Raw genomic sequence first — 24,607 nt, 5'->3', positions numbered from 1 at the left:
GAAATGTAGTTCCCGTCGGCTCCGCCCCTCCAAGGCCGCTCACTACTAGCCTCTAACTCCGACCTTGCCGGCGTTGGGCCCGTGGGAGAGGACGCGAGGCAGCGCATCTCCGAAAGCCCGCAGGCTCTGGACGGAGGAGTAGCGGCAGGGCCAAAGAATATTCTGAAAAAGGAGGAGCTGCAGCTGCTCGGTGCTTTCCTAGGGTAAAAACTGCATTTGTGAGAAGCAATCGCAACAGTTACTATATTCAGGACACTGGGGGGGGGGGGGGGCAGTATATAAAATATACTTTAATAAATACATTAAAAAGACAAACACATTTCACGAGATTATTAATAGCAGGAGATCGCTTGGGGGCCACTGCTGCAGTAATAAGGACTCAGAAGTTTACTGACTGAAGCAACATCAAGTTGGAAGAATTAAGAGGATTCCTGCTTCATTGGCTAGGCAAGCTAAGGGAAGAAGTTAGGTACAAGGCCTGGTGTGATGGTTGGTGTCAACTGGTTATGTGTCAACTTGGCGAGGTTGTAGCACCCAGTGATTCACACACAAATCTAGGTGCTGCCAGTGAAGATACTTCATAGACAGTAGCATCTTAGATCAGGTGACTTTAAGAAAACTAGACTTTCCTTGATAATGTGGGTCTCATTCATTCAGGAGGATTCCCAGGTGGCACAGTGGTAAAGAATCCACCTGCCAATTTAGGAGACACAGTTTTGATTCCGGAGTCGGGAAGATCCCCTGGAGGAGGAAGTGGCAGCCCACTCCAGTACTCTTGCCTAGGAAATCCCATGGACAGAGGAGCCTGGTTGGCTACAGTCCAGGGGGTCGCAGAGCCGGACACGGCTGAGCGAGCACATCCATTCAGATGCAAAGCCTTAGAGCAAAACTGAAGTTTCACTGAAGAAGGCGTTCTACTTCAAGACTGAAGCATTAGCTCCTGCCTGAGACTTCTAGCCTGCCAGCCTGTCCTACAGACTTCAGACTTGCCAGCCCCACAATCATGTAAGTCAGTCCCTGGAAATATATCTATATCTACCTATCTATATATACATGTATGTATTTGTTATATACATAGTTTGGGTTTCTGTCTAGGGCACTGCAAGTATGGTGAATGGAGTTTTCACCAAGGGAAGTAAAGAGCCTGAATAAAAGCAACTGTAAACTGAATCCAGCAGCATAGTAAAAGGATTATACACATGATTAAGTGGGATTTATTTCTGCAATGCAAGGGATGGCTCAATTAAAAAAAAAAAAGAATCAAATACACCACATTCATAGAACAAAGAACAAAAAAGTTATCAGCTGAGGCAGATAAAGCATTTGATAAAGTCTAACACCCTTTCATGATAAGAACACTCAACAAACCAGGAACAGAAGAGAACTTCCTCAACTTAATCAAGGGCATTTATGAAAAACCCACAGCTAACATCACACTCCTTTAACATCCTAAAGGAAATCAGTCCTGAATATTCATTGGAAAGACTGATGCTGAAACTCCAATACTTTGGCCACCTGATGCAAAGAACCGACTCATTGGAAAAGACCCTGATGCTGGGAAAGATTGAAGGCAGGAGGAGAAGGGGATGACAGAGGATGAGATGGTTGGATGGCATCACTGACTTGATGGACATGAGTTTGAGCAAGCTCTGGGAGATGGTGAAGGACAGGGAAGCCTGATGTGCTGCAGTCCATGGGGTCGCAGAGTTGGACACAACTGAACAACATCATACTCAATGAATGAAAGAATAAAAGCTTGCCCCTTAAGGTAAGAAATTAAACAAGAATGTTCATTTCTGCCACTTCTGCTCAAAATTGTACTGGAAGTTCTGGCCAGAGTGACTGGGCAAGAAGAAAAACAAGGCACCCAGACTGATAGCACCACTGTGACTTCCTACAACGGACCCTGCGAAGTGCTGTAAGCCAAAGGAGAGGTACGTTTACAAAAAGAAAAGAGGATGGATTCCGGATGGGCTGAAACAAGATATGTTCATGACAATCCACCCCTTGACGACCCAATATCCACATCAGTACATTTTCTCAAAAAGCAGTTTCAAAGCTTCTGCCCATCCATTCCAACACCTAATTATTACATGGCTCTGAAGCTGCTCCCTCCTCTACCCCAAAGGAAAATCATCCAGTGTCTCTTCATTAATTGTGTCCTGTTTCATCCAGTGTTTCTGAGCCATGTCTTCTTTATCTCTGACAAGACTCCATCATATTTTTTGCATCTAATGAACTTAATTTGAAGAGGTAAAGGGAAAAGAAGGGAAATAAGCTTTAAAATTTGACTCTAGGACTTCCCTGACAGCCCAGTGGTTGACTCTGGACTTCCACTACAGGGGGCTCAGGGAACTAAGATTCTACACTCCCCAAGGCACAGTCAAAATAAATAAATGAAATATGGTGACACATTAAGGAAATAAATATGGAAAGAGCTGCAGTCTTTGTTAATTAAAGCCTGGGGCAAGCTTATTTTTTCCTGTTGGTGATCTACTTCTTTTTCCTGGGTGTCTGTGATCCAGTCATTTCATGAAACTTCATGTTCTCTGTTTTTCCTTTTGCTCACAATCAAGTCTTTCAGTGTCAAGAGCAGGCACTCCTTTAGTTCAGGAAGGTTTTCTTCTGCTACAGCTTTGAATCTAGATAGTCTGGGTGAAACACTGTGGGCAACACCCAAATCCCACCTTTTCATTGTCAGTTTATCAGGTTCCTTTGAGTCAAAATAAAACTTCCGGTTATATTTTGCTCTATTTTATTTTGGCTGCACTGCACAGTATGTGGGATCTTAGTTCCCTGACCAGGGATCAAACCCATACTCCCTGCATTGGAAGCATGGAGTCTTAACCACTGGACTGTCAGAGAAGTCCCATATTTTACTTTATGTTTATATATCTGTATATTTCCTCAAATGATCGTGTATTGCTTCTGTAATTAAGTTATTTAATCTGCCTGCAGGAAAATGGCTGAGCACGTTTAGTTTCACTAGACATGTGACACTTAGCCTCTAAGCAGCGAAAGGTATGCCAAGAATTCAGTGGATGGTCACAAAGGCACAGCCTCTCCCTGCCCACCCCCTGATGCTTGGGTAGTTCTTGCCAACTAACCTTCCTATAGATATCCTGTGTTTCATGACCACTGGCTTCTTTTGTATCTGTTTTCTCTATTTCCACCATGTGTTTTAAATTTTTAATGTTATTATTGTATAGAAAACATCCATACTATGCAAATATATTCGCTATGGAAGAACTGGCTGGAAAAAAAGAACAGTCCAAATGACATGCACACTCTTAATGTTTCATATGGCCTGACTCAAGCAGAGTTGGCATGCAGAAAGGTGAAGCTGAGCAAGCAAAGCCACAGGGCCAACAGCAAGGGCTGAGCTGCCCAAGATGGAACACTCACATCCTGCTCAACAAATTAGCATCTGAAAACAACCAGCCAGGACCAAACGGTGACCAGAGTTACATGATCTTCTCCTGATGCTCAGAGCTGCTGTGTGATTGAAGATTGATTATACAAAAGTTCGGTAGCCCATCTGGATTTCAAAGGCATTTAGAACCCACCTATGATGTAATAAACCGAAGACCTACATTCTAAATTTCAGAAATAAAATCTGGATGCACGTGAAAATAGTAACTTTCAAAGTATCAATATGTCCACAGATGTCTCACAGCTACACTGAATCCAGCAGGCTAGCAGGTCCTGCTGGCTGGGGCAGGCAGGCCTGGGCTACCCCTCGTTGTGGGAAGGACGTGAAATGAGCACGTTGGTCTACGATGGAGAAACAGTCCAGTCCCTTATGCTGGTCTCACTCTGCGCTGCACTATGTGCTGAGGACATCCTTCTGGGGCCCTCCTTGCAGCAGCAGCCAGCCCTACGCTCCCCCTGCCAGCGGCTACTTAGCTTACAGAGATCCACGCCATCTGGCTGCACAGGTGCGATTTCTGATGAGTCCGAAAGCTGGACTTCCAGATGAAGCTCTTCCCGCACTTTGAGCACCGGAACGGCCTCTCTCGTGTGTGGATCCGCTGGTGCTGGGCGAGGAGAGTGCTATAACTGAAGGGCTTTCCGCACCACTGGCACCCGAAAGGCTTCTCCCCGCTGTGGACGCGCTGGTGGCGGTGCAGCGTGGAGAGCCGCGTGAAGGCGCGGCCGCACTGCCCGCAGGTGTGCGGCTTCTGGCCGGCGTGCGCGCTGCGGTGCTGCGCCAGGTGCGAGCGCTGGCTGAACGCACGGCCGCACTCCCCGCACGCGTGCGGCTTCTCGCCGCTGTGCGTGGCCCGGTGTCTCACCAGGCGCGAGAGGTATCGGAAGGTCTTGGTGCACGTTTCGCACGTGTGGGCTGTCTGCCCTTTAGCGTTTGTGTCGCGGCTACAGAAAAGGTCGGGTCCCCATTTACTGCCTTTCTGGGCCCCTTCTCCTGTGGAGATGGTCCAGAAGGTTCCATGTGATGGTCTCTCCTGGATAAGGAAGTTCTCCAGGCTCCCTAGCCTGCCCTCCTGCCCAGGGGCTTCTTTGCAGACCGGTTTTGGAGGCTCACCCCCGGAGAGGCTTCCAGATGCTCCTCCTGGAGGCTCTGCAGCTGGAGTCATTTTCACCCTTGGAGTCACATGTTTACACAAAGACCCCTGGGTGGAATCTGAAATAGAGAAAGGGCCCACGTGTTACCGTTTGAGAAGGTCCACCTGGGCCCCCACTCTGTGCCCGCAAGTATCAACCACCTGCAGGCCCTCTCCACGAGGTGTCTCACAGGTGAGTCCAGGCTTACTGGCTGTGCGAATGTGCCCACCTCCTTCATGGACCTTCCCCTCATATGTCAACTTTTTCTCTCCACCTTTTTCTAAGAAAGTTGAAGTTTGTAGCTGACGCTGCAAGCACCTTACACCAAGCCCCTGCCTCCCTGGGATTCCAGCCCTGCTGCAGCAGACAGCTCTGAGAGCTCCGCCTGCCAGCATCCTCTGGGGCACGCGTGCCTCTGTCTTAGGCAAGGTCTGTACTTCCAGCCCAGGCTGCAGACAGGTACCGCCCCGGGGGGAGGGACCAAGGACAAGTGTCCCCCTCCCTTGCTCTGATGGGCAATCCCAGATGCCTCCTGTAGCCTCTCAGTGGTCATGCTCCTGGAGCTGTGGTGCTCCACACGCTGGCAGTGGCAGCTCTGTACTGACTCTTCTCTCCTCTCTCTCTTCCCGCTTTCTCTTGCCTGCTTCCAAAAATTACTGCCTTCCAAATACACATCTATACCTGAAACTCTAAGGCTCTACACTCCGGAAACCCAAAGGACTGGAACTGGCCCTCAGGAAGGGTTTCTGGGACAATGCTCTCGCTGCTCAGACGTCCACGGGCATCCAGTGCAGGAATGAGGTGTCAGAGCTGGACAGCAGGACAGCCAGTGGGTGTGCAGAGAGGTAAAGAACTGGGTGGTATGAGGAACTCCCTATATTTGGTGTCAGAAGTGATGCTGTGAGGAGAACAGAAGTTCCTGTTTAAGGGCAGGTGGGCAGACACTTCCAGATCATGCAAAGGTCACCAGGGGCCACTGTTACCTGTGGCCAGCAGCAGTTCTGGGAGGCGAGATGTCTGGCTTGACTGATGTTAAGTGTTCTGGATCTCAAACTTATGCCAAGGGCATTATTTGGAGCCTGAGACCCACGATGCTGAGAACCAGTCCCAATTTTCAAGACTTGAGCCAAGAGCCTCCCACCAGCTCTGGCTGGTTTGGTTGGCTTTTCAGTTCCTTGTAACTGAGGGTTCTAAGTGATAGCTCATCCCATGGGAGAAAGTGAGGCACAATTTGTTAAGCATCTGGCACGGTGCTGGACTCCCAGAAAATTGTCCTCAATCTGCAATGAAGGGGAAGTCAACAATCACAGCCTTTACCCCTTCATCGCTAACTGGCTGCCTGTTTTCAGTTGATGGATGTCCATGTGCCTGGGAAAGGACACCAAGGGACAAACCAACAAAAGTGCACTTTATGACTGTGTCCTTCTGTCTGGATGTTGACAACACTGGCTGTGTATGCTGAGTGCAAATACTGAACAACCAGAGGCCTGTGGCTCCCCTCACTCACCTATGCCGGCATCTCCCACAGTCTCTGCTTCCTGGGCCCCCAGCAGGTCTGAGCCCCAGGGCTCCCTTCCCTGCTCCAGTTGGGAGATCAGATCTGGTTTGGATCCTGGAACCTCTGCCCAAGAGGAGAGAGGAAATGGGTGAACTGAAGTGCTAAGGCACACTTGGCTTCCCGCTCCAGAGGCAGTCTGGGACTGGGGAGTTAGCTGGCCCCACGATGCAGGCTCTGAAACATGGAGTCTCCCCCAGGAGGTTGAGGTGGGTGGGGAGCAGGGCTGGGATGAGGACTCAACAGAGGCCCGTCTCTGTGAGAGACACGGACACCTCTAGTCTCCAGGCAGCAAAGTGCTGGCAGAAGCCCTGCCCTGGGGATGGGTCCAGAGACCCCACCTGTCACCTGGGAGCAGAATGTCCCACCTCTGGTCCCAGAGTCACAGCCAGCCTGGCCCCTCCCGAATCCCACCTCAGCTCTGAGGGGGGCTGGGGGTGGGGAGGAGGGAAGGGCTCACCCAGAGAGACCAGGTTCCTGTAAGTCTCCAGCATCACGTCTCTATACAGGGTCCTCTGCCCAGCGTCCAGACGCGCCCCTTCTTCCTGGGTGAAGTGCACAGCCACGTCCTCAAAAGTCAGGAGGCCCTGAAACAACACTGGTTCTGCCAATGGGGTCAGCACATCAGAATTCAAGGCGGAGGAGGCAGATGGCTCACCAGCAGGCATGTGGGACGCCTGGACTCCATCTCAAGGTACCCTGCTTGCCAGGGAACCCCTAATGACAACCGTCAACGCAACCTATCCATACTCCAACCTGCTCAGTACCGCCTTTCCTGGTGAGTGTCCCTCCGCAGCCTCCGGAAGGCCCTGGGGAACAACGCGGAGGGGCAAGGGAAGCCCCTGTGAAGCCCCGTCCTGGAGAGGACCTGGGACTCAGGGTCCCAAGTGAAGCGGGCTCCGAGGAAATATCTTCTGGGAGGCAAGGAGCCCAGGTCCCGGGGGGCAGGCGCGCTCACCTGGGGCCAGGCGTCCGGGGGGCTGCCCGCCATGCCGGCTCCCCGTCCCTCCGCGGCGAGGGCAGCGGCAGCGGCAGGGCGGCCTGCAGACAGGAGAGAAGGCAGGGAACGGCGGTGGGCCTAGGGCTCCGGAGCCAGCCCCAGCCCGGCAGCGGCTCTAGCTCGCAGGCCGGCCGGGACAGGGGCCTCGCGAGGACGCAGAGCTCTGCGTTAAGGTGCGAGCACTAGCTCGCGCGGTCAACCATAATAGAGCAGGGTAGCTGGGTGGGCGCCGCGCGGGCAGACGGAAGTCGGCTCACTCCCTGTCCCGCCCGCCTGCGGCGAGGATGTAGCTCCCGGTCCGCTCGGCTCCCGAAAGCTCCCCGCCCCGCCCCTTTCGTCCCTCGGCCCCGCCCCACGCCCCGCCTCCTTGGGCTCCGGCCCTGGGACACCTGCGACGCTTGCTGAACTCAGAGATCACGGGCCGTTGCCGCTGAAGTTCTAGTTCCGTGGGTCTGAATGTACTTCGGAGTCAACTTGAGGAAGCTCTCCTGGAGACTCTATGGAGGGCAGACTTTAGCACCCTCCCGTTCCTAGGACGTTCCGCACCTTCTCTACTGCCTGGCCGGTGCTGGAGGGCCTGCTAGTCACACACGCCTCCCAGGATCTGGGCTTGGCGCTGGCACAACTCTGTCAGGAAGGAAGGGAGGGAGGGAAGAAAAGAAAAGAAAGAAAGAGGCACCTGGTCCAGATACCAGGAAGGTTTGTGGTTGTGACCAACCGGTGTTGGAAAAGTCCTGCTTCCAGGTACAAGGAGGTTTGGAGCAGCGGAGGTGCTGCTCGGGTGAGGAGACAGAGACTGACTAGATCCTTCGCAGGCAGTTGGTCCAGCATAACGAAGCGCAGCTGGTAGTAGCGAGGACGATCGTTACTCTTGATTCTTCTATGGCAGTCACGCTGCAGGACGGGATAGACCCCACCCCAGATTTGATTGCGATGTGGACTTATGGTGCCACACACACACCAAGAAGGTAGCAAAACATTTACTACTTACATGAGGAGGCTTTTCTGGGGGCAGCAAGGCAGCCCGCTGAAAATGGCTTGAAAAAGCAGGCAAAGAGGACTGGATTGGGGTTTGATGGTGGTTAGAGGGTAAGCCAGGGTATTCCCACCTGCAGGCAGGGAGTTGGAGGGAGCACCCAGGCCTTCTCATCCACTTGTCCAGATGTGGGGCAAAGGGAAGAGGGAGAGGTGAGGTTTAAAAGCCGCAGCACTGAAAGGAATGCAGACTGTCAACATCTTCCTGCTGCAGGCTGTGGCTTCAGAGCTCCTCACACACCCCATAGCATTCACAATGTTTGCACACTTTGCACTATCAAGTGATTCACGTTCCTTTCAACCATGTATATTTGTCGATGTAGACATTGGTTGCCTGCACTGATTTTTTATCATGGCAATTAGATGGACATTGAACCTCAAACTGCAGATATTTTATTTTTATAAGCATATTTAATGACAACTATATTTTAAAAAAGCTAAATTTCAGCATTTCAGCTTTAAAATTCAAGAACAGAGAAAACCAATCTATGATGAAAATACTGAGAGAAGTGTTGTGTCTCTAAGAGTCCGGGGGCAGGGGGGAGGCATTGGCTACGCAGAGCCTTGAAATTCTTTGGGGTGATGGTGACACTCCTTATCTATATAAGGGTTTGAGTCACAGAAGTGTCTGCATATGTCAAAGTTCATACAAGGATACATGTAAAACATGCATTTCACTGTCTAAGCTTTACCTAAAATGTCTCCTATAAACATATTATAGTCTAGTCGGTGATTTGCATGGTGAATTAGGAGTGGACTATACTAATATCTGCAACTTACTTTGAAATGCACCAGGAAAATAAGATGAATGAGTAGAGAGAATAGATAAACAGCTAAGTAAATACATGATAAAGAAAGATAGCAAAACAGTAATTTGTTGTTGTTGTTCAGTCACTAAGTCACATCTGACTCTTGACCCCTTGGACTGCAGCACTCCGAGCTTTCCTGTCCTTCACTATCTCCCGGAGTTTGCTCGAATTCATGTCCACTGAGTCGTTGATGCCATCCAACCACCTCATCCTCTGTCGCCCACTTCTCTTCCTGCCTTCAATATTTCCCAGCATCAGGGTGTTTTCCAGTGACTCAACTCTTAGCATCAGGTGGCCAACAGCCACCTGTTGGAGCTTCAGCTTCAGCATCAGTTCTTTCAATGAATATTCAGGGAATAAACACACGATAAAGAAATATAGCAAAACAGTAATAGTAGAAACTAAATACTGTGTATATGAAGGCTCACTGTACAAGTTTTTTCAAATGTATTTTAAAAAATAGTCATGATATTGGCATTTTTCATTTATCAAGTTTTATTTTACAACTTTATACTCATTAACTTTGACTTATATTGGGGTTATTTAACTTCAGCTTTTTATTTTGAAATAACTTTAAACTCACAGGAAGTTGCAAAATGCTACAGAGTTCCCATGTTCTCTTCACTTAGTGTTTCCCAATAAAACATCTTACATTATTAAAGCCAGGAAATGGGTGATGGTATTAATTCATGTACAGACCTTACCTGATTTCATCAGTCTTGCATGAACTCTTTATTTTGGGAGTTCAGTTCAGTTCAGTCGGTCAGTCATGTCCCACTCTTTGTGACACCATGGACTGCAGCACAGTGGGCCTCCCTGTCCATCACCAACTCCCGGAGTTTATGTCCATTGAGTTGGTGATGCCATCCAACTATCTCATCCTTTGTCGTCCCCTTCTCCCGCCTTCAATCTTTCCCAGCATCAGGGTCTTTTCAAATGAGTAGGTTCTTCTAATCAGGTGGCCAAAGTATTGGAGTTTCAGTTTCAGCATCAGTCCTTTCAGTGAATATTCAGGACTGATTTCCTTTAGGATTGACTGGTTGGATCTCCTTGCAGTCCAATGGGACTCTCAAGAGTCTTCTCCAACACCACAGTTCAAAAGCATCAATTCTTTGGTGCTCAGCTTTCTTTATTGTCCAACTCTCATATCCATACACGACTACTGGAAAAACCATAGCCTTGACTAGACAGACATTTGTTGGCAAAGTAATGTCTGCTTTTTAATATGCTGTCTAGGTTGGTCATAACTTTTCTTCCAAGGAGTAAGAGTCTTTTAATTTCATGGCTGCAGTCACCATCTGCAGTGATTTTGGAGCCCAAGAAAATAAAGTCTGTTACTGTTTCCACTGTTTCCCCATCTATTTGCCATGAAGTGATGGGACCAGATGCCATGATCTTAGTTTTCTGAATGTTGAGTTTTAAGCCAACTTTTTCACTTTCCTCTTTCACTTTGATCAAGAGACTCTTTAGTTCTTTTTCGGTTTCTGCCATAACGATGGTGTCATTTGTGTATCTGAGGTTATTGATATTTCTTCCAGCAATCTTGGGAGTAGGGGTATATTTTTTTAAATTCTGTCACACCTGTGGAGTCTTGTAACCACCACCACAATCAGGACACAGCATTGCTCCGTGGCAACAAAAGAAATGCCTTTGTGCTACTTATGTATAGTCACATCACCCTAAGACTGTAACCCCTGGAGATCACCCTGGGTCTCTATCACTATGGTGTCATCATGTTTTAAGATTGGCTTAACCATTCAGGATAATGCCCTGTAATCTGCCCATGTGGCATTAGAATTGTGTTCCTTTTGGTTGCAGACTTTTCTCCCCGCCGTGAGGCTGGACCTGGGTTTGTTTGTTCATTCAACTGTTAAAGGACATTTGGCAGTTGTGAATAAAGCTGCTATAAATATTTAGATGCATACCTTACTGTGAACATACGTTTTTATTTTTGTAGGATAGATACTCAATAAATGCAATTGCTGGGTCACATGACAAGTTTATGTTTAAATTTGCAAGAAACTACCTAACTCTTTTCCAGAGTTCTTTTTATATTCCCACCAGCATGGCAGGAGTGATGCACTCCTTTACCTGAATTTAGTGTTTTCACTATTTTTATTTAATTTTAGCCATTCAGAGAGATTCATTCTGAGAGATGCATTCTGATAGGTATCCCACTATGAATTTAATTTGTATTTTCCCTTATCACTAAAGATGTTGAATATCTTTTCATGTGCTTTTTTGTTATCTGTATATTGTTTTTTGATGACATTTCTGGTCAAATCTTTTATCCATGTTCTAATTGAATTTTTCATTTTCTTACTGTTTAGTGAATTCCTCATATATTCCAGATACAAATTCTTTGTCAGATATGTGATTTGCAAATATTTTCTCCCAGTCTGCAGCTTGTTATTTCATCCCCTTGACAGAATTTTTTGAAGACCACAAGATCTGTGGGTTGCAGGGCAAATTGAGCAGTGGAGGCACTCAGATATGAAAAAAGGTAAAATAACTAATGGGTCAAATCTTTCTTGCTTTTCTTCCTGTTCCAATCTATAACTCCAGGAATACTCAGGAACCAGTGCAGTACTTGCAATAGTAGCTGAGGAACATTTTGTAGTATTGATTCATACTTCTCTTGAATTTGTAGGTATGTAAGTCTAGATGAAACATTCATTTGACTTAAGGAAACGACTGGAAAAAAAATAAACTTACCATTTTAGGCATTGATTTTAAAAATTACCAAGGGCAAGTAGATACTACCGGCACTGATATGATTAGAGATGTTAAAGGTGTGTAGAAGCCAGAATTTTGTGTTCTGTATCATGTTACTGGGAGCCTGACCTCAATTGTGATCATGAAGACATCCTCTGGAACAATTAAAAGATCATATGCAAGACTTTCTGGATCTACCCAAAGATGAAACATCTTGGGAAAACTTATCACATTTGACCTTGTAGCTGCCCCTGGACTTGTGATGGGGATGCTAAGCACTTTAAAGAAAGTAGATTAGGTTAGATGCTAGAAGAATCAGAAGAGTTAAGCAAAACAGCATGATTCTCAAATAGAGAGCAAATCTTGGTCCTAAGGAGAAAATGAAATCTATCTGAACTTTGCACCACTCACAGGTATTTGAGACAGACTGTTTATTAATACTGACAAAAGTTTAACAAAAAAATTCCAAGGTTAACTGTTTTACATTTTCTTTAACAATTGATGAGCCAACACTGATACATTATTAAGAACTGAAATCTCCATCGAATTGCTTTTGCACTTTCGTTAAAAGTCCGCATTGGTGTGGATCTGTGCCTGGTTCTTTATTCTGCTCCAGGGACCTAGGTGTCTGTCCCCCCACCAATGCCACACTGTCATGATTTCAGAAGCAGTATTATAGATCTTGATATTAGGTGGTGGTCCTCCCATTTTAGTCTTCAAGAATGTTTTAAGCTATTCTTGGGCATAACCTGTACATATCCATTTTAGAATAAGCTTATCTAAGTCTACTAAAAATCTTTCTGGGATTTTGATAGGAATTGCATTAGACCTTTAGATTAACCTACGGAAAATTAGCATTTCTACTATGTTGCGTCTTCCAATCCATGAACATATTTATTTATTTAACTCTTCCATTTATTTCACTCCTCTTTGATCTCTTTCACCAGCATCTTTTAATTTGCAGCATACAGATCTTGTCCATGTTTTGTTAAGAGACAATCCTCTCAGGCTTCCATAAAAGACCCCCCTCCTCCAAGAAGCTTTCCCTGTTGTGCAGAGGGGTGTGGGGGTGGGGGGGGGGGGACTGGTCAGGAGCAGTTCCTCAGGGCCCAGTGCCCCTCTTTGGCACGGCTTATTGTTGTAATGACTCCTGAGGTTGCTCCTGTCATCTTACCCCCTGACAGAGCTGGTGCTTGTGAATGCTGCTGTTCCCCAACTCCAGCTGACGGTTAATTGGATGCCTGCTGTTCCACCCCGGAGGAGGGGGTGGGGGGTGGGATAATGGCATTTCCCACGACTGTCCCCAGAGGCCACCCTTGCGCCCACGGGACCAACAGCATAGCCGGGCCAGGAGCGTGGCCCCAGAGGCGATCGGCCTGGCCACTCACTAGCTGTGTGACCTCTAGTGACCTGCCTTCTCCGACTTCAGTCCCTGGACTGTAAAAAGGACTAAGTCAGAGGGCCCTCCTCGTGGCTGAAGAGGGAAGGGAAGACGCGGGAACTCTCGGGAATCGCTGCCCGCTGCGGGAAGCAGGAGAAAGCCCTCGACGGCCGCGCCACGCCAGACCTCGCCTCTGAATAGCGGCCCTCCGACCAAGCTCGAAGGCGGAGGGCCGGCGCACGCTCTGGGGCCCCGGGGCGAAGGGCGCAGGGAGCTCCGCCTGCCGACGTTTTTAACGTCGGCATTTACAGCTTACAGGAAGCCAATTCACCCTTGGGGGACAGGCAGCGATCACGGATGCAGGGACGCGGGAGGTGAAGTCTCGCCCGGCCCTAGCTAGACTCGGGTCCCCCGCCAGCTGCACCCGGCCGGAAGTGCGCACCACCGAGAGGCCGGCCGGCCCCCGGAGCGCCTAGAGCGGCACCGGAAGCTCTCAGGGTGGGCCCTCGGGCCGATTTCCGGCTGCGGCGTGTGGGCTCCTGTGTAGGCTTTGTCGGTCGGTCAGCGGGGCGGGCGGCTGGCAGTCCGCGTGCGGGGCGCCGGCGTCCTCTCGCCGCTGGGCGCCGGGTGAGTGGCGCGTTCCGGGCCCCGAGCGGGTCGGCAGGGTCCTCCAGTCGGGTGGACGGGCGGGCTCAGCGCGGCCGGCCCCGCACGGGGGTCCCGGAGCCTCGGGCTCAGTGAGCCCGGCTCCCAGCAGCCGTCACGGCCGCCCCCGCTGGACTACAGTCCGGCCCGGGGCCGCAGCTTCTCTCCCCAGGGAACGTCGTGTGGGTAAATGCCTGATTCCACTCTCTTGGTTCCTTTCCCAGCCTCCTGAGGCCACACACCCCAGGCGTAGAGCCCCAGCTTCAGCGTCAGTGTCGCGGCTCTCAAGCCCACTGCCGGCTCTGGGGTGGCCTGGAGGTAGGTGAAGGGCAGGGTGTGGGTGGTGCTGCTCTTGTTCCAAGCCCGCCGGCCTCTCCCTCGAGCCCGAGGGAGCTCTCCAGATGATGCCGGGAGAGTGACCGGCGCCTCGAGCCTGCCTGTGCTGGAGGAGGTGCAGAGCCGACACCGCTGCCCTGGCGGGGTAGAGGTGAAGAAGAGAATCCCCTCCAGATGCTGGGCGGCGCCGTCCTTTTCTCGAGTCATATCAGTCCTGGAGGCCGTCTCTGCTGGTGCCCTGGACGTCTTACCCTTCATGCAGTGGCTGCATCGTAGTCATGGGAGCCTCAGGGCCTGAGCAGCATGCCTCTCTGTGTTCCCGGGAGTGTTAGGTGCAGGCCCGTTTGAACTCGGGCAATTTGTCTGTAGAGCTCATGCTCTTAATCAGGCCGCAGTGCCCTCTCTGGAGCACATCTTTCTCCTGAGCTCCAGTCCCAGTGAATGACAGGACTTGGTCCTGTCCACGGAGGTGGGACTTTCGTTAGATGTAACAATAACAGTATCTTAATAATGGCAATAGCTACAGCGTCACTCATGTGAAAGATACCAGAGAAATGGGGCGGGGCGGGGCGAGGTTGCTTTGTCTTTTCACAAGTCTAACTTATTAGCTCCAGTGTCTCCTGGAGAGATGGGGATGGATTTCGCCTGCAAAGGCCTTAGGGATGGTAAGGCTTGCACGGCGGAGCTGAGAAAGCCCAGACCGTGTTCACAAGCTGGTAATGGAAGGGCTGCTCAGAGAAGCAGCTGACCCAAAATGGGCAGGGCCTTGAAGCAGTTCAGGGAGCTGTCAGGCACGTCCAGTGCTGCCTCGGGTTGTGGAATATGACCGGTGAAAGGACACTGAACTGCTCAGGAAAGGAGAAGACCATTGACATCTGGGCAGAGCCCTGGGAACAAAAATCAGGTGGTTGTGTGGGTGGTTCGGGGAGGGGACCGCAGCCTAGCAGCAGGCTCAGCTGTAAGCCAGCCACCTCCCCGAACCTCATGGATGATTGTGTGGTGAACACAGGAAATAAGAAAAGCACGTGCCGGGCACTCGGTCCCCCCCGTGGCTGTGGTGGCACGAGTGCAGGTTGGTGACACTGTGGCCGTGGGGCCGTGCGGGGGTGCAGATTCTCCTGCAGCTCTAGTCCTGTCTTCCTTGGGTGCCCTTTTACTCTCCTTTTCCTGCTGCTCCCAAGGGTGGAGCTCTGCACACCTACCTGCTTCCTTTCTTTAGACTGTAAGCGGCAGACAGCCACATTGGTAACTTGCAAGCCCAAGGCTTATAACACCACTTTACTAGTGTGCGTGCACAAACAGCTTCCCGTCCCTGCAGTGGGCACTGCCCCCTCTTATCTCAGAGCCACTCTGGCGGCTCGTAGGCCTCACTCCCAGCTCTGAGGCTCGCCCATCTCAACATCAACAGTGTTGTGTTATATTTTGTCCAGCAAGTTCTAACAAAAGGGAGGGCCATGTTAGCCCCAGACATTATGGAACCAGCAGTCTGATGTATTTTTACTTCGTTTGCTTCATTCAGGTTTCTTTAAATGAAAAAGTATCAATTTAACTTTATTTGAATTCACAGGGGAAAAAAGGCATTAAGCAGAAACTGAAAGATTGCTGATATTCAGATAAACGTTTATTCAAAGCAAGGTATATTTAATTTTAAAAACTTCCTGAAAAGTTAAAGTTATAAAAATCACGAGAAGGCACACATTTTAAAGCTATATTCTTATAAATAGACACAAGCCTGTTTTCAGGTGTTATAACAGTCCTTTTAAACAACAACAACAAAAAATCAGGAAATATCACCTCCAAAACAAAAAACCAAATATACTTCCTTGTTTGGATTTAAAAAAAACCAAGATTTAAAATATAAGCTTACTTTTAGAATACAAATCCCAGCTGCTCTAAGCAAAATACCCTGTAACAGCAACATCACACTTGCGGAGGGAAAAAGATCTTTGAGAATGGACTCTGGAGGCAGACAGGCCTGACTCTGAACCTAAGCTCTGCCACTGACTGGCTTAGCAGCCTTGGGTAATTGACTTTCTCAGCCTCTGTAAAATAGAGTAAATAATCGAGGTCATGTCTGCCTTGCAAGGTTTGGAGGTGTGCCTGAGACTGTACAGGCCAGTTCAGCAGTGCCGGGTTGGGGTTGAGGGGCGCTCATCAATAGCACCGCTCCTGCCCTCCCGAGCCTGCACCAGTGAGGCCCACGAAGAGCAAAAGTTCACCTCGCCACTTGTCCAAGCCTTGGAGTGATGCTGGACCTCTAGGCCAAGTGTCCAGTTAGGCTATGTCCTGCCTGCCCACAGGCGGCGCTGGATCGCCGCAGCCTCTCCATAGCGCTGCACTCCTGGTCCAGAGCAGCAGGACCTGTGCCCCAGTGGATGAGGCTGGGTCCGACGTGACTAGTTATTCTCCCAGACCTTTCATTCGGCTAACTCCTTCCCCTAGTCTCGGGAAGGGAGGTGGGCCAAGTACTTCAGGGAATGTCGTTCCTCATGACACCAGGGGCACCTCCGGCATCTGAAGTGTAGTGGGGCCTCGGAGTACCAGGGCCCCGTGTGAATGAACTTGAAGGATTCGGGTATGTGTTAGAAGTGGGGGGAGGGTGTACAGATGGACAGGTATATGTGACCCCGTGTTTATACCTACAGATGGCATGCATGGAAGTAAATGTGTCATTTTTGTTTAAGCAGAAGTCTGGATGAATGTGTATAAACTGAACAGCTTGCAGTGGTCTCTGGGATTGCTGGGGATTATCCTCATTTTTGTTTACCACTTGAAGTGTTCTTACAGTGTGGGTCTTATGTCTATAATTGCTCAGAATGGACAGTATAAAAGTGAAGTAAAATAGGATGAGACTGAGGAGTGTGGTCCTCATTTCGTAATACCTTGGTGCAGAAAAAACGTCAGAGAAAAACATCAATGTGTAATCTGAGTACTGGGGTTAAGAATAATTTTAGTCTTTCTCAACTGGCATAGTTTACCCTTATGCCTTGAAAAAAATAACTAATTAAAGTAATTTCTGTAGGTAGGAGAAAGATTTAAATCAAGTTAGTGGGCCTTTAACTCAGAAGAACAGTGTCAGTGAATCTCACCGGGCAGTGGTCAGAAATGCTGTGTCACAGGGCGCCCTAGAGGGCCACTGCTCCAGGAAGCTGTGTTGCAAACCTCACATGGAGAGAAACGCCTCAAGTAGACTTGCAGCTTCTCTTACTGTCTGCTGTTGGTTCAGTGTCTTCATCATCACAGGGAATGTTGCATCTGAATAGTCAGGTTGTCTTAACAGCATTATTTAAGCATGGGTTTCTCTTGCTGTAATGGAGATTCAAAACTAGTGTTCCCAACAGTAAACTTGGTTTCTGGTATCCCATCTCAGAAGCAGGGGGAGGGCCTGCCCCCCAGGAGCCTGCGGTGCAGCCTCGTGCCCATCCCTCGGGCTGGGCGAGAGGGTGGCGCCCTGGAATCAGTCACAGGTCACCCCTGACATCAGGGGACTTCTGGAAATGTGGTGGTTCGCTGCTGGCTCTGTGTCCACTGAAATTTCTGGAGGGATTTCTGTCACTCAAAGCAGGGACACTGAGCACCCTCATGTCTGCCGCAGCTGACCAGCTGGCCCTCTGGCCCCCACACTAGGCCATGCTCAGTTGCTGCCTCCAGCCCGGAACCAGGATCCCTGGCCTGTGGCCTTCTCTCAGCACCAGTGCATGTCCACACAGTCACAGTCTAAACTCCCCAGAAGCTGCCTCCTCCCCCAGCAAGAGTAGATGACCACATGAATGCGTCCACTCAGGAAGGGGAGGAGCCCAGAGCACAGGCAGTCACTGGTCCACAGCGTCAGCAGTTCCTGGGAGTCTCCAAGGGCGGCCTGAGCTGTAGCCACTGAAACGAGGGAGTTCCAGGGCTCAGCGGGACCAGGGACCTCTGTCGGCCAGAAGACAAGCACAGGACCGTGCCCAGCCCTGAGCTGCCAGCCCCTTGGGGTGGAGGGCAGAACCGTGGAAAGGACACAGCGATGTGTTCACGCCATGAAGGCTGCCTGCACTGAGGTCCATGCAACACAGGCGGCCTCCCTGGCGTGGTGCTCAGCATCAGCAGACACCCAGGGGGGATCTTGACGATGCTCAAATTAGTGTGGAAGGTTCTACAACCTTAGAAATATGCTAAGAAGCACTGAATTGTGTGCTTTAAAATGATGCATTTTATGATGTGTGAGTTCTAGCTCTATAAAAAAGTGGGTGCCTATTGAATAAAAAGCAGATACAAAACAAACCATATGATTCCATTTAAATGCAATTGAAAACTGCAGAATTACAATAAGAGACAGTTCCCCTTAGAGGGGGGCCTCCGGGTGATGGGAATGGTATGGTTAGAAAGGCGAGCAGAGGAGTCCAGGGAGACTGTGTGCTAGATGTGCGCTGTCACTCGAGAAGGAAAGCAGCCTGTTGGAAGGAACCTGGGGAGCCCTCCTGCCCCCAGCAGCTCCCCACCACCTGGCTCTGTCCTCAGGGGCACAACTTTGCCCTTGGGGACTTGGGAGCATCTCTGTGGGGTTGCACAGCCGGTGGACTGTTTCCCACTGGTGCAGATTTGGGGAGAGAAGTGGTCCTGCAGGGTCTTGGACGGAGCTCCCGGGAACTGGGCTCAGCTGGGGAGGGAGCACTCGGGGAAGCACCTATGAGCAAGGTGGGATGGGGCGGCAGGGGGAAACTGAGGCTGGTGGAGTTCTGGGGCTGGACGACCCTTCAGAGTTGTCCCACATGGAGATTGGGGCACTCTGGGCTCTGTCATGGGCCAGGCCCCCTCTGGGGTGAGGCACGCAGGGTTCTGCACTCCTCCTGACGCAAGGGAGGGCTCTTTCAGCCATTTGACAAGAGGTGGGGCTCATCATGAACCTTTGGAAAGCAGGGTTTTTGCAGCTATTTGCAGAAGAGAAGGAGAGGGCATCTGAGCTGCTCCTACCTGGAAGGTGTGGGTGCTCCCAAGGGGCCATTCCACGACCACAGGGAACCATGTTCTGCCAACAACCTGAGTGAGGTGGAGACAGTTTTCCCAAGCTTCTAGAGCTTTCCTGAGCCTGGCTGACACCGCGTGCAACCCTTTCCAGGGGCCCACTTGGGTCAGGCTGGTGTCTGACCTGCCGCCTTGTGAGATAGCAGATGGGTTGTAGTGGTGGAGGGCTGGCAGTAGAGAGGGCATCCCCTCAGCAAATTCCTGCTGAAGGAGAAATTTTCTGTTGGGGCAAGAATTCCAGAGCTGAAGGCATGTCCCAAAAATGGTGTGAGGTTCCCTAAGCACAGGCTTTCCATGGCAGACACACCTGTGCAGCACAGTGCCCCCCTGTACTTGCAAGCACCATCTTCCTAAAGACCATCCGTGACTCGAATTTCCCACCATGGCCAGCTTTGTGTGCGTCTGAACTCCGTGGAAGTAGGACCACACACTGAGCTCTTGGGCTCGGTGTCACCCCAGGAGGTCCACCTGTACTCTGATGCAGGGATGCCCTCCTTCCTGGAGGACACCTCAGTTGGCCCTTTCTTCTGTTGATGGATGTTCTGGTGACTGCGTGGTGCTGTGGTGACCATTCCTACCCCAGACTCTGCTGCTGGGTGGGTGCAGGGTGCACAGGTGGATGCGTTTACTTTGGATTCCATGGAGGACGTTTAACCCAGTACAGAGGGCGGGCCTGGCATGGGCGCCAATGCTGGTAGCGTGGTAAATGTGGGAGAAAGTGGGTGTTCTCATCTAATTGCTTCTCTTTTCTCATTGGAAGAAGCCACAAGGCCATCATCCCTGGGGTGGGGAGTCCTGTTGCACTCTTGAGAGGAGAAGCCAGGAGATGGTCTCATGGGAGAGTTAGCCATGTGTGGGAGCTGCTGGCAGCTCCCGGGGCCTGTCAGGCAGGTGGTTATAAACGTGAGAGCTCCATTACCAGGAAAGGAGACACCCATCAGGAAGCAGGCTGAGCTTTGCCCCAAGGGGAGGGCTAGAGGGTACACGTGGTGGAGGAAGGAGAGGGCAGGGGAGCAGGGTTAACAGGCCAGAGCTCGTGTGAGTCTCACCCATCCAGTGTCTCAGCTGGGCAGGGGGCGACCGAGTGGGGGTCAGAGTGGTCTTCCTGTGTTTCTTAGGAAACATGTCTTGATTTTGAGTGGAGTCCAGACCCATCCCTGCCCATCAACCCATCTGTCCCCTGAAACTGGTGTTGGTGGTGGAGCCCCCTACACCAGTGGAGAGGCCAGCAGGCTGAGCCGAGTGTTGTGCTGAGCAGGGCTGTGGGCAGGAGGCACGTCTCTCTGCTGCTCCAGGTGCACAGTTCACCCCATCTGCTCCAGCAGATTCCCATCTCGTAACGAAGGGGAAAGATGATCTTATTCTGCTTTATTTCAGATGCTGACTGCTGACCAGAAGGGGACTCGGAGCCTGGATTTCTGGGCGTGGGAATCTGCAGAAGGCAGTGTCCGAAGCCTTCCCAGTGATGGAGCTCACAGGCCCCACGTCTGGGAGGGGCCCTGACCCCAGACTTGGGAGGCTTTTAGGGAACCTGGATGCACAGAGCCTGCGGAGCTGCACCTCGCAGGAAGGGGGTTTCCAGCAGGTGACAGTCACCCACTGGAAGATCCAAACGACAGAGGCAGCACAGGCTGGGAGTAAGTCTGAGGGGAGCCCACTCCTGAGCCCAGACCTCCTCCTGCTTCAGAGAGAGTTGATCGAGGGGGAGGCCCCCCAGCACGAGGCCTGCCGCAGCTTCCCATTCAACCCGGGCCTGGCCAGACATCAGGCTTCTTGTGCTGGGGAGAAAGCTCACGGGTGTGACGAGTGCGGGAAGGGCTTCAGCCAGAACTCCCACCTGGCCGAGCATCGGCACATTCATGGCAGGGAGAGGCTATACGTGTGTAACGCGTGTGGCAAGGACTTCGTTCTCTACACGGATCTCATGGAGCATCAGAAAGTACACACGGGAGAAAGGCCCTTCAAGTGCGCTCAGTGTGGGAAGGCATTCTGTCACAGCTCAGACCTGATCCGCCACCAGCGGGTCCACACCCGCGAGAGGCCCTTTGAGTGCAAGGAGTGCGGAAAGGGTTTCAGCCAGAGCTCACTGCTCATTCGGCACCAGAGGATCCACACGGGGGAGCGGCCATACGAGTGCAATGAGTGCGGCAAGGCCTTCATCCGGAGCTCCAGCCTCATCCGGCACTTCCAGGTCCACACGGAGGTGAGGCAGTACGAGTGCCAGGACTGTGGCAAGGCCTTTCGCCACCGCTCAGACCTCATCGAGCACCAGAGGATCCACACTGGGGAGCGGCCCTTCGAGTGCAACGAGTGTGGCAAGGCCTTTATCCGGAGCTCGAAGCTCATCCAGCACCAGCGCATCCACACTGGGGAGCGGCCATACGTCTGCAACGAGTGCGGGAAGCGCTTCAGCCAGACGTCCAACTTCACGCAGCACCAGAGGATCCACACCGGGGAGAAGCTCTATGAGTGCAATGAGTGTGGGAAGGCCTTCTTCCTGAGTTCCTACCTTATTCGACACCAGAAGATTCATACCGGGGAGAGGGTGTACGAGTGCAAGGAGTGTGGGAAAGCCTTTCTCCAGAAAGCACACCTCACTGAGCACCAGAAGATCCACTCTGGGGACAGGCCCTTCGAATGCAAGGACTGTGGGAAAGCCTTTATTCAGAGCTCCAAGCTCCTTCTGCACCAGATTATTCACACTGGAGAGAAACCCTACGTGTGTAGTTACTGTGGGAAAGGCTTCATTCAGAGGTCAAACTTCCTTCAGCACCAGAAGATCCACACTGAGGAGAAACTCTATGAGTGTAGTCAGTATGGGAAAGAGCTCACCCCACCCCCAGACTTTAAAAGCAGTCAGGAGGCCCCCCAGGAGGGTCTTCCCTTGAGTCAGACAGCTGTACACTTGGGGGACACGTATGGAGGCCCGGAGGGGCACACAGACTTCTAATTATCCTCCGGCTCACTTAGTGATGCTGGAAACAAGTGGCAGGGGCCCTGATTTGTGAGGTTTTGGAGGAGTCAGCATTTTCCAGGGTCATGGATGGGCGGGGCTGCCCTCTCACTTGGCTGCAGTGGGGCCTACTGTCCTCCATTGGGAGCACATGCTTGCAGGAGAGCCACACGATTGGACAGCTGGCATGGAGCTGGATCACTTATGGGAGAGCTGTGGGTGTAGGAGGGAGGAGCTTGGCCTCGGAGAAAAAGATTTTATTCCACTGCACAGTAACAATTCACCCTTGAGTTAAATCCCTTTTAAAGCAGAGTTATGTATCTAATTTTATAACTTCAAAAGAGTGTTCCTCAGCCATTTTTGATCTGTCAGAAAGGCAAGCTGGAGAAAGATACTTTGTTACCTAAAACCACAACTTGATTCCCTGTGGTCCTTAGGAGAAATTCTGAACTCCCCACCGTGCATCCAGAGGCTTCCTGGAGCCTCATCTGCTCCTTGTTCACTCCTGGTCACAGAGGTAGCACCAACTGCTGGACGTGCCCCCTCATCCAGGTACTCCTGCCTCCCAGCCGACGCTCAAGTGCCCCCTCTCATCTGGCTGATGACCCATCACGAGTCAAGACCCATCCCAAGCTTCGTGTTGGGTTCAGTCCACTACGCCTCTGCTGCTTCTGATCCTCAGTTGCCATTCACCTCTTGTTACTGTGCTTGCTCTGATTGTTCTGTGTGCTCTCTCATTGTTAAGGACCGTGAGTGTATCTCACTGATTTGTGTGTCCCTGGTATCTGGAGCAGAGCAATAAAAAGCACAGCCCAGTCTGTGTGCACTTGGCACCTCTCTTGCTTTGTCCTATCTACACTGTTATTTAAAACATTAAAAAAAAAATTTTTTTTTTTTTTGTCATTGCTTTTTTGTTTTGTGACAGTGTAGTCTGCTGGTCTACTGGAAATACCTCCTCTTGGCCCTGCTGATGTCTCTGTTCGTAATGCATTTGACACTTGCAGGCAGTAACAGAGTAAGACTGGCCTCTTATATGTTTTGCCTTCAGAGTTTGTCTATGAATGACTGTCCACTCGCTTGGGGGTGCTGTGGGGGGGGGGTGCTCATCTTCATTTAGTGTTTTGTGTATCTCTAATTCACTCAGAGGGCACACAGTCCTGATACACTTCATGACTTTCTTCTGTCTTAATTCCATGATTGAGCCCAACTTCTTCCCCACCTCCCTGTTCTCCAGCTCACTTTCTCACTGATTTGAAAATGTATTGATCAAAAGGACCAGTGCTAAATACTTGGAAACCAAGGTGAATAAGACACCATCTGTCCTGAAGTTGTCCATAGTCTGATGGAGGCAGAAAGGTCATGGCAAGCTGAGTTCAGTGTTGGAATTGAAGTATGTTTCCAGTTGTGCAGGGGTGTAGGTCAGGAGGCAGCTAGTTTGGTGTGGAGATGTGAGGTGGCTTCATGGAGGAGGTGACAGTGAACTGGACAAGTAGACACTTGTCACCTAAAAAAGAGGGTGGTCTTGGAGGGACTCTGGAGAAACAGGAGGCCTGGAGGATCCCTCTCTGATCTAAAGCAGGTGAGTTATATCACACAGTGGATAACTGTCTAGCAGAAGTGTTAGTTGTTGCATCAAATTTCTTTATCTGAACATGAAAACAGTTTTGAAATGCTGTCAGAATGTACTGCCCATGAGGGCATATCTTGAGTTCTTAAATTCCAGCAACTCTAGAAGCCTTGAGTGGGTACAAAGCATATAGTACTCCATCATTGGAAGACTCACCCATAACAGATGTTTCAAATGGTATAGAAACATATTACCAGACCATTTTAACCAACGTTGATTGAGGTCCAATTGCCATATAGTAACACACTCATTTTAAGTGTACAGAATTTTGGCAAATCCATATACCTGTATAACCATCATGACAATCAAGAAAAATAACACTTCTATCACCCAAAAAATGTTCCCTCTTGCCCTTTTCCCAGGTCCCACTCCAGGCCCAAGTAAACACTTTGTTAGTATGTATTCCTTCTGCCTGTTGTAGGACTTCACATAAATGGATTCATATGGCATGTAATCCTGTGTGTCTGACTTATTCCACTTTGGCATGTTTTAAAGACTAAACCAAGTAGCTCTGTGTTTCCAGAGCTGTTTGTGAGTAGTGTTCCATTGTATGGGTGAAGGTCAACATCATATATTATTCATTCATCTGTTGGTAGAAATTTGGGTTTCCAGTTTTGGCTGTTATGAATAAAACAGTTATCAGCATTTGTATAAAAGTATTTGGACTTGCCTCTTTATTTCACTTGGGTAAATGTCTATGAAATTAATTGCTGGATTATAAGATACATGAGTTTTAATTTTATAAGGAATTGCCAAAAAGTTCTTCATTGTGGTTATGGCCTCTCTTGCCACTGTCAGGGTTCAACTGGTCCACATCCTTATCAACATGTAGTATGGTGACACTTCTAAAATCTAATCCACTCCAGTGGCATATATGGGTGTCTCTTTATGCTTCTGTGCTTTATGCTTTGTATTTGCCTACTGAATGATGGGACTCCCCAGGTGGCTCAGCAGTAGTGAATCTGCCCACCAGTGCAGGAGCCA

General features: G+C 50.2%; 2 protein-coding genes across 7 annotated transcripts; one reads left to right on the top strand and one right to left on the bottom strand.

The window, feature by feature from the left end:
* Window positions 1-270: 270 nt before the first annotated feature.
* Window positions 271-7,442, bottom strand: LOC110129605 (zinc finger protein 251-like). 2 transcript variants are annotated; one of them, XM_070464426.1, is made up of 4 exons: window positions 7,077-7,442; window positions 6,579-6,705; window positions 6,071-6,184; window positions 271-4,642 (listed from the first exon to the last, which is right to left on the bottom strand). In XM_070464426.1, exons 1-4 carry the CDS (start codon window positions 7,107-7,109, stop codon window positions 3,903-3,905), a joined length of 1,014 nt encoding a protein of 337 aa, XP_070320527.1. In that variant the 5' UTR covers window positions 7,110-7,442; the 3' UTR covers window positions 271-3,902. The 2 variants fall into 2 exon arrangements, with proteins under 2 accessions (XP_070320527.1, XP_070320526.1); XM_070464425.1 differs by lacking the exon at window positions 7,077-7,442 and having other exon boundaries at window positions 6,579-6,786.
* On the top strand, window positions 6,726-22,834 carry ZNF623 (zinc finger protein 623). 5 transcript variants are annotated; one of them, XM_070464402.1, is made up of 2 exons: window positions 6,726-6,812; window positions 20,421-22,834. In XM_070464402.1, exon 2 carries the CDS (start codon window positions 20,509-20,511, stop codon window positions 21,991-21,993), a length of 1,485 nt encoding a protein of 494 aa, XP_070320503.1. In that variant the 5' UTR covers window positions 6,726-6,812; window positions 20,421-20,508; the 3' UTR covers window positions 21,994-22,834. The 5 variants fall into 5 exon arrangements, with proteins under 5 accessions (XP_070320503.1, XP_070320502.1, XP_020736704.1 ...); XM_070464401.1 differs by lacking the exon at window positions 6,726-6,812 and adding an exon at window positions 6,821-6,896; XM_020881045.2 differs by lacking the exon at window positions 6,726-6,812 and adding an exon at window positions 13,544-13,685.
* Window positions 22,835-24,607: the final 1,773 nt, after the last annotated feature.

The sequence above is a fragment of the Odocoileus virginianus genome, unplaced genomic scaffold (assembly GCF_023699985.2).
Source record: "Odocoileus virginianus isolate 20LAN1187 ecotype Illinois unplaced genomic scaffold, Ovbor_1.2 Unplaced_Contig_23, whole genome shotgun sequence".
Taxonomy (NCBI): domain Eukaryota; kingdom Metazoa; phylum Chordata; class Mammalia; order Artiodactyla; family Cervidae; genus Odocoileus; species Odocoileus virginianus.
The sequence above is the reverse complement of the archived record's forward strand: the minus strand, read 5'-3'. Positions and strand labels throughout refer to the sequence as shown.

Coding starts and splice junctions, on each gene's coding strand:
- LOC110129605 (XM_070464425.1), bottom strand. CDS start 6,786: ATGCCTGCTGGTGAGCCATCTGCCTCCTCCGCCTTGAATTCTGATGTG. Junction 6,185..6,578: donor CAGGAACCTGGTCTCTCTGG/GTGAGCCCTTCC, acceptor CCTCTTGGGCAG/AGGTTCCAGGATCCAAACCA. Junction 4,643..6,070: donor TGTGGGAGATGCCGGCATAG/GTGAGTGAGGGG, acceptor TCTCTATTTCAG/ATTCCACCCAGGGGTCTTTG.
- ZNF623 (XM_070464402.1), top strand. CDS start 20,509: ATGGAGCTCACAGGCCCCACGTCTGGGAGGGGCCCTGACCCCAGACTT.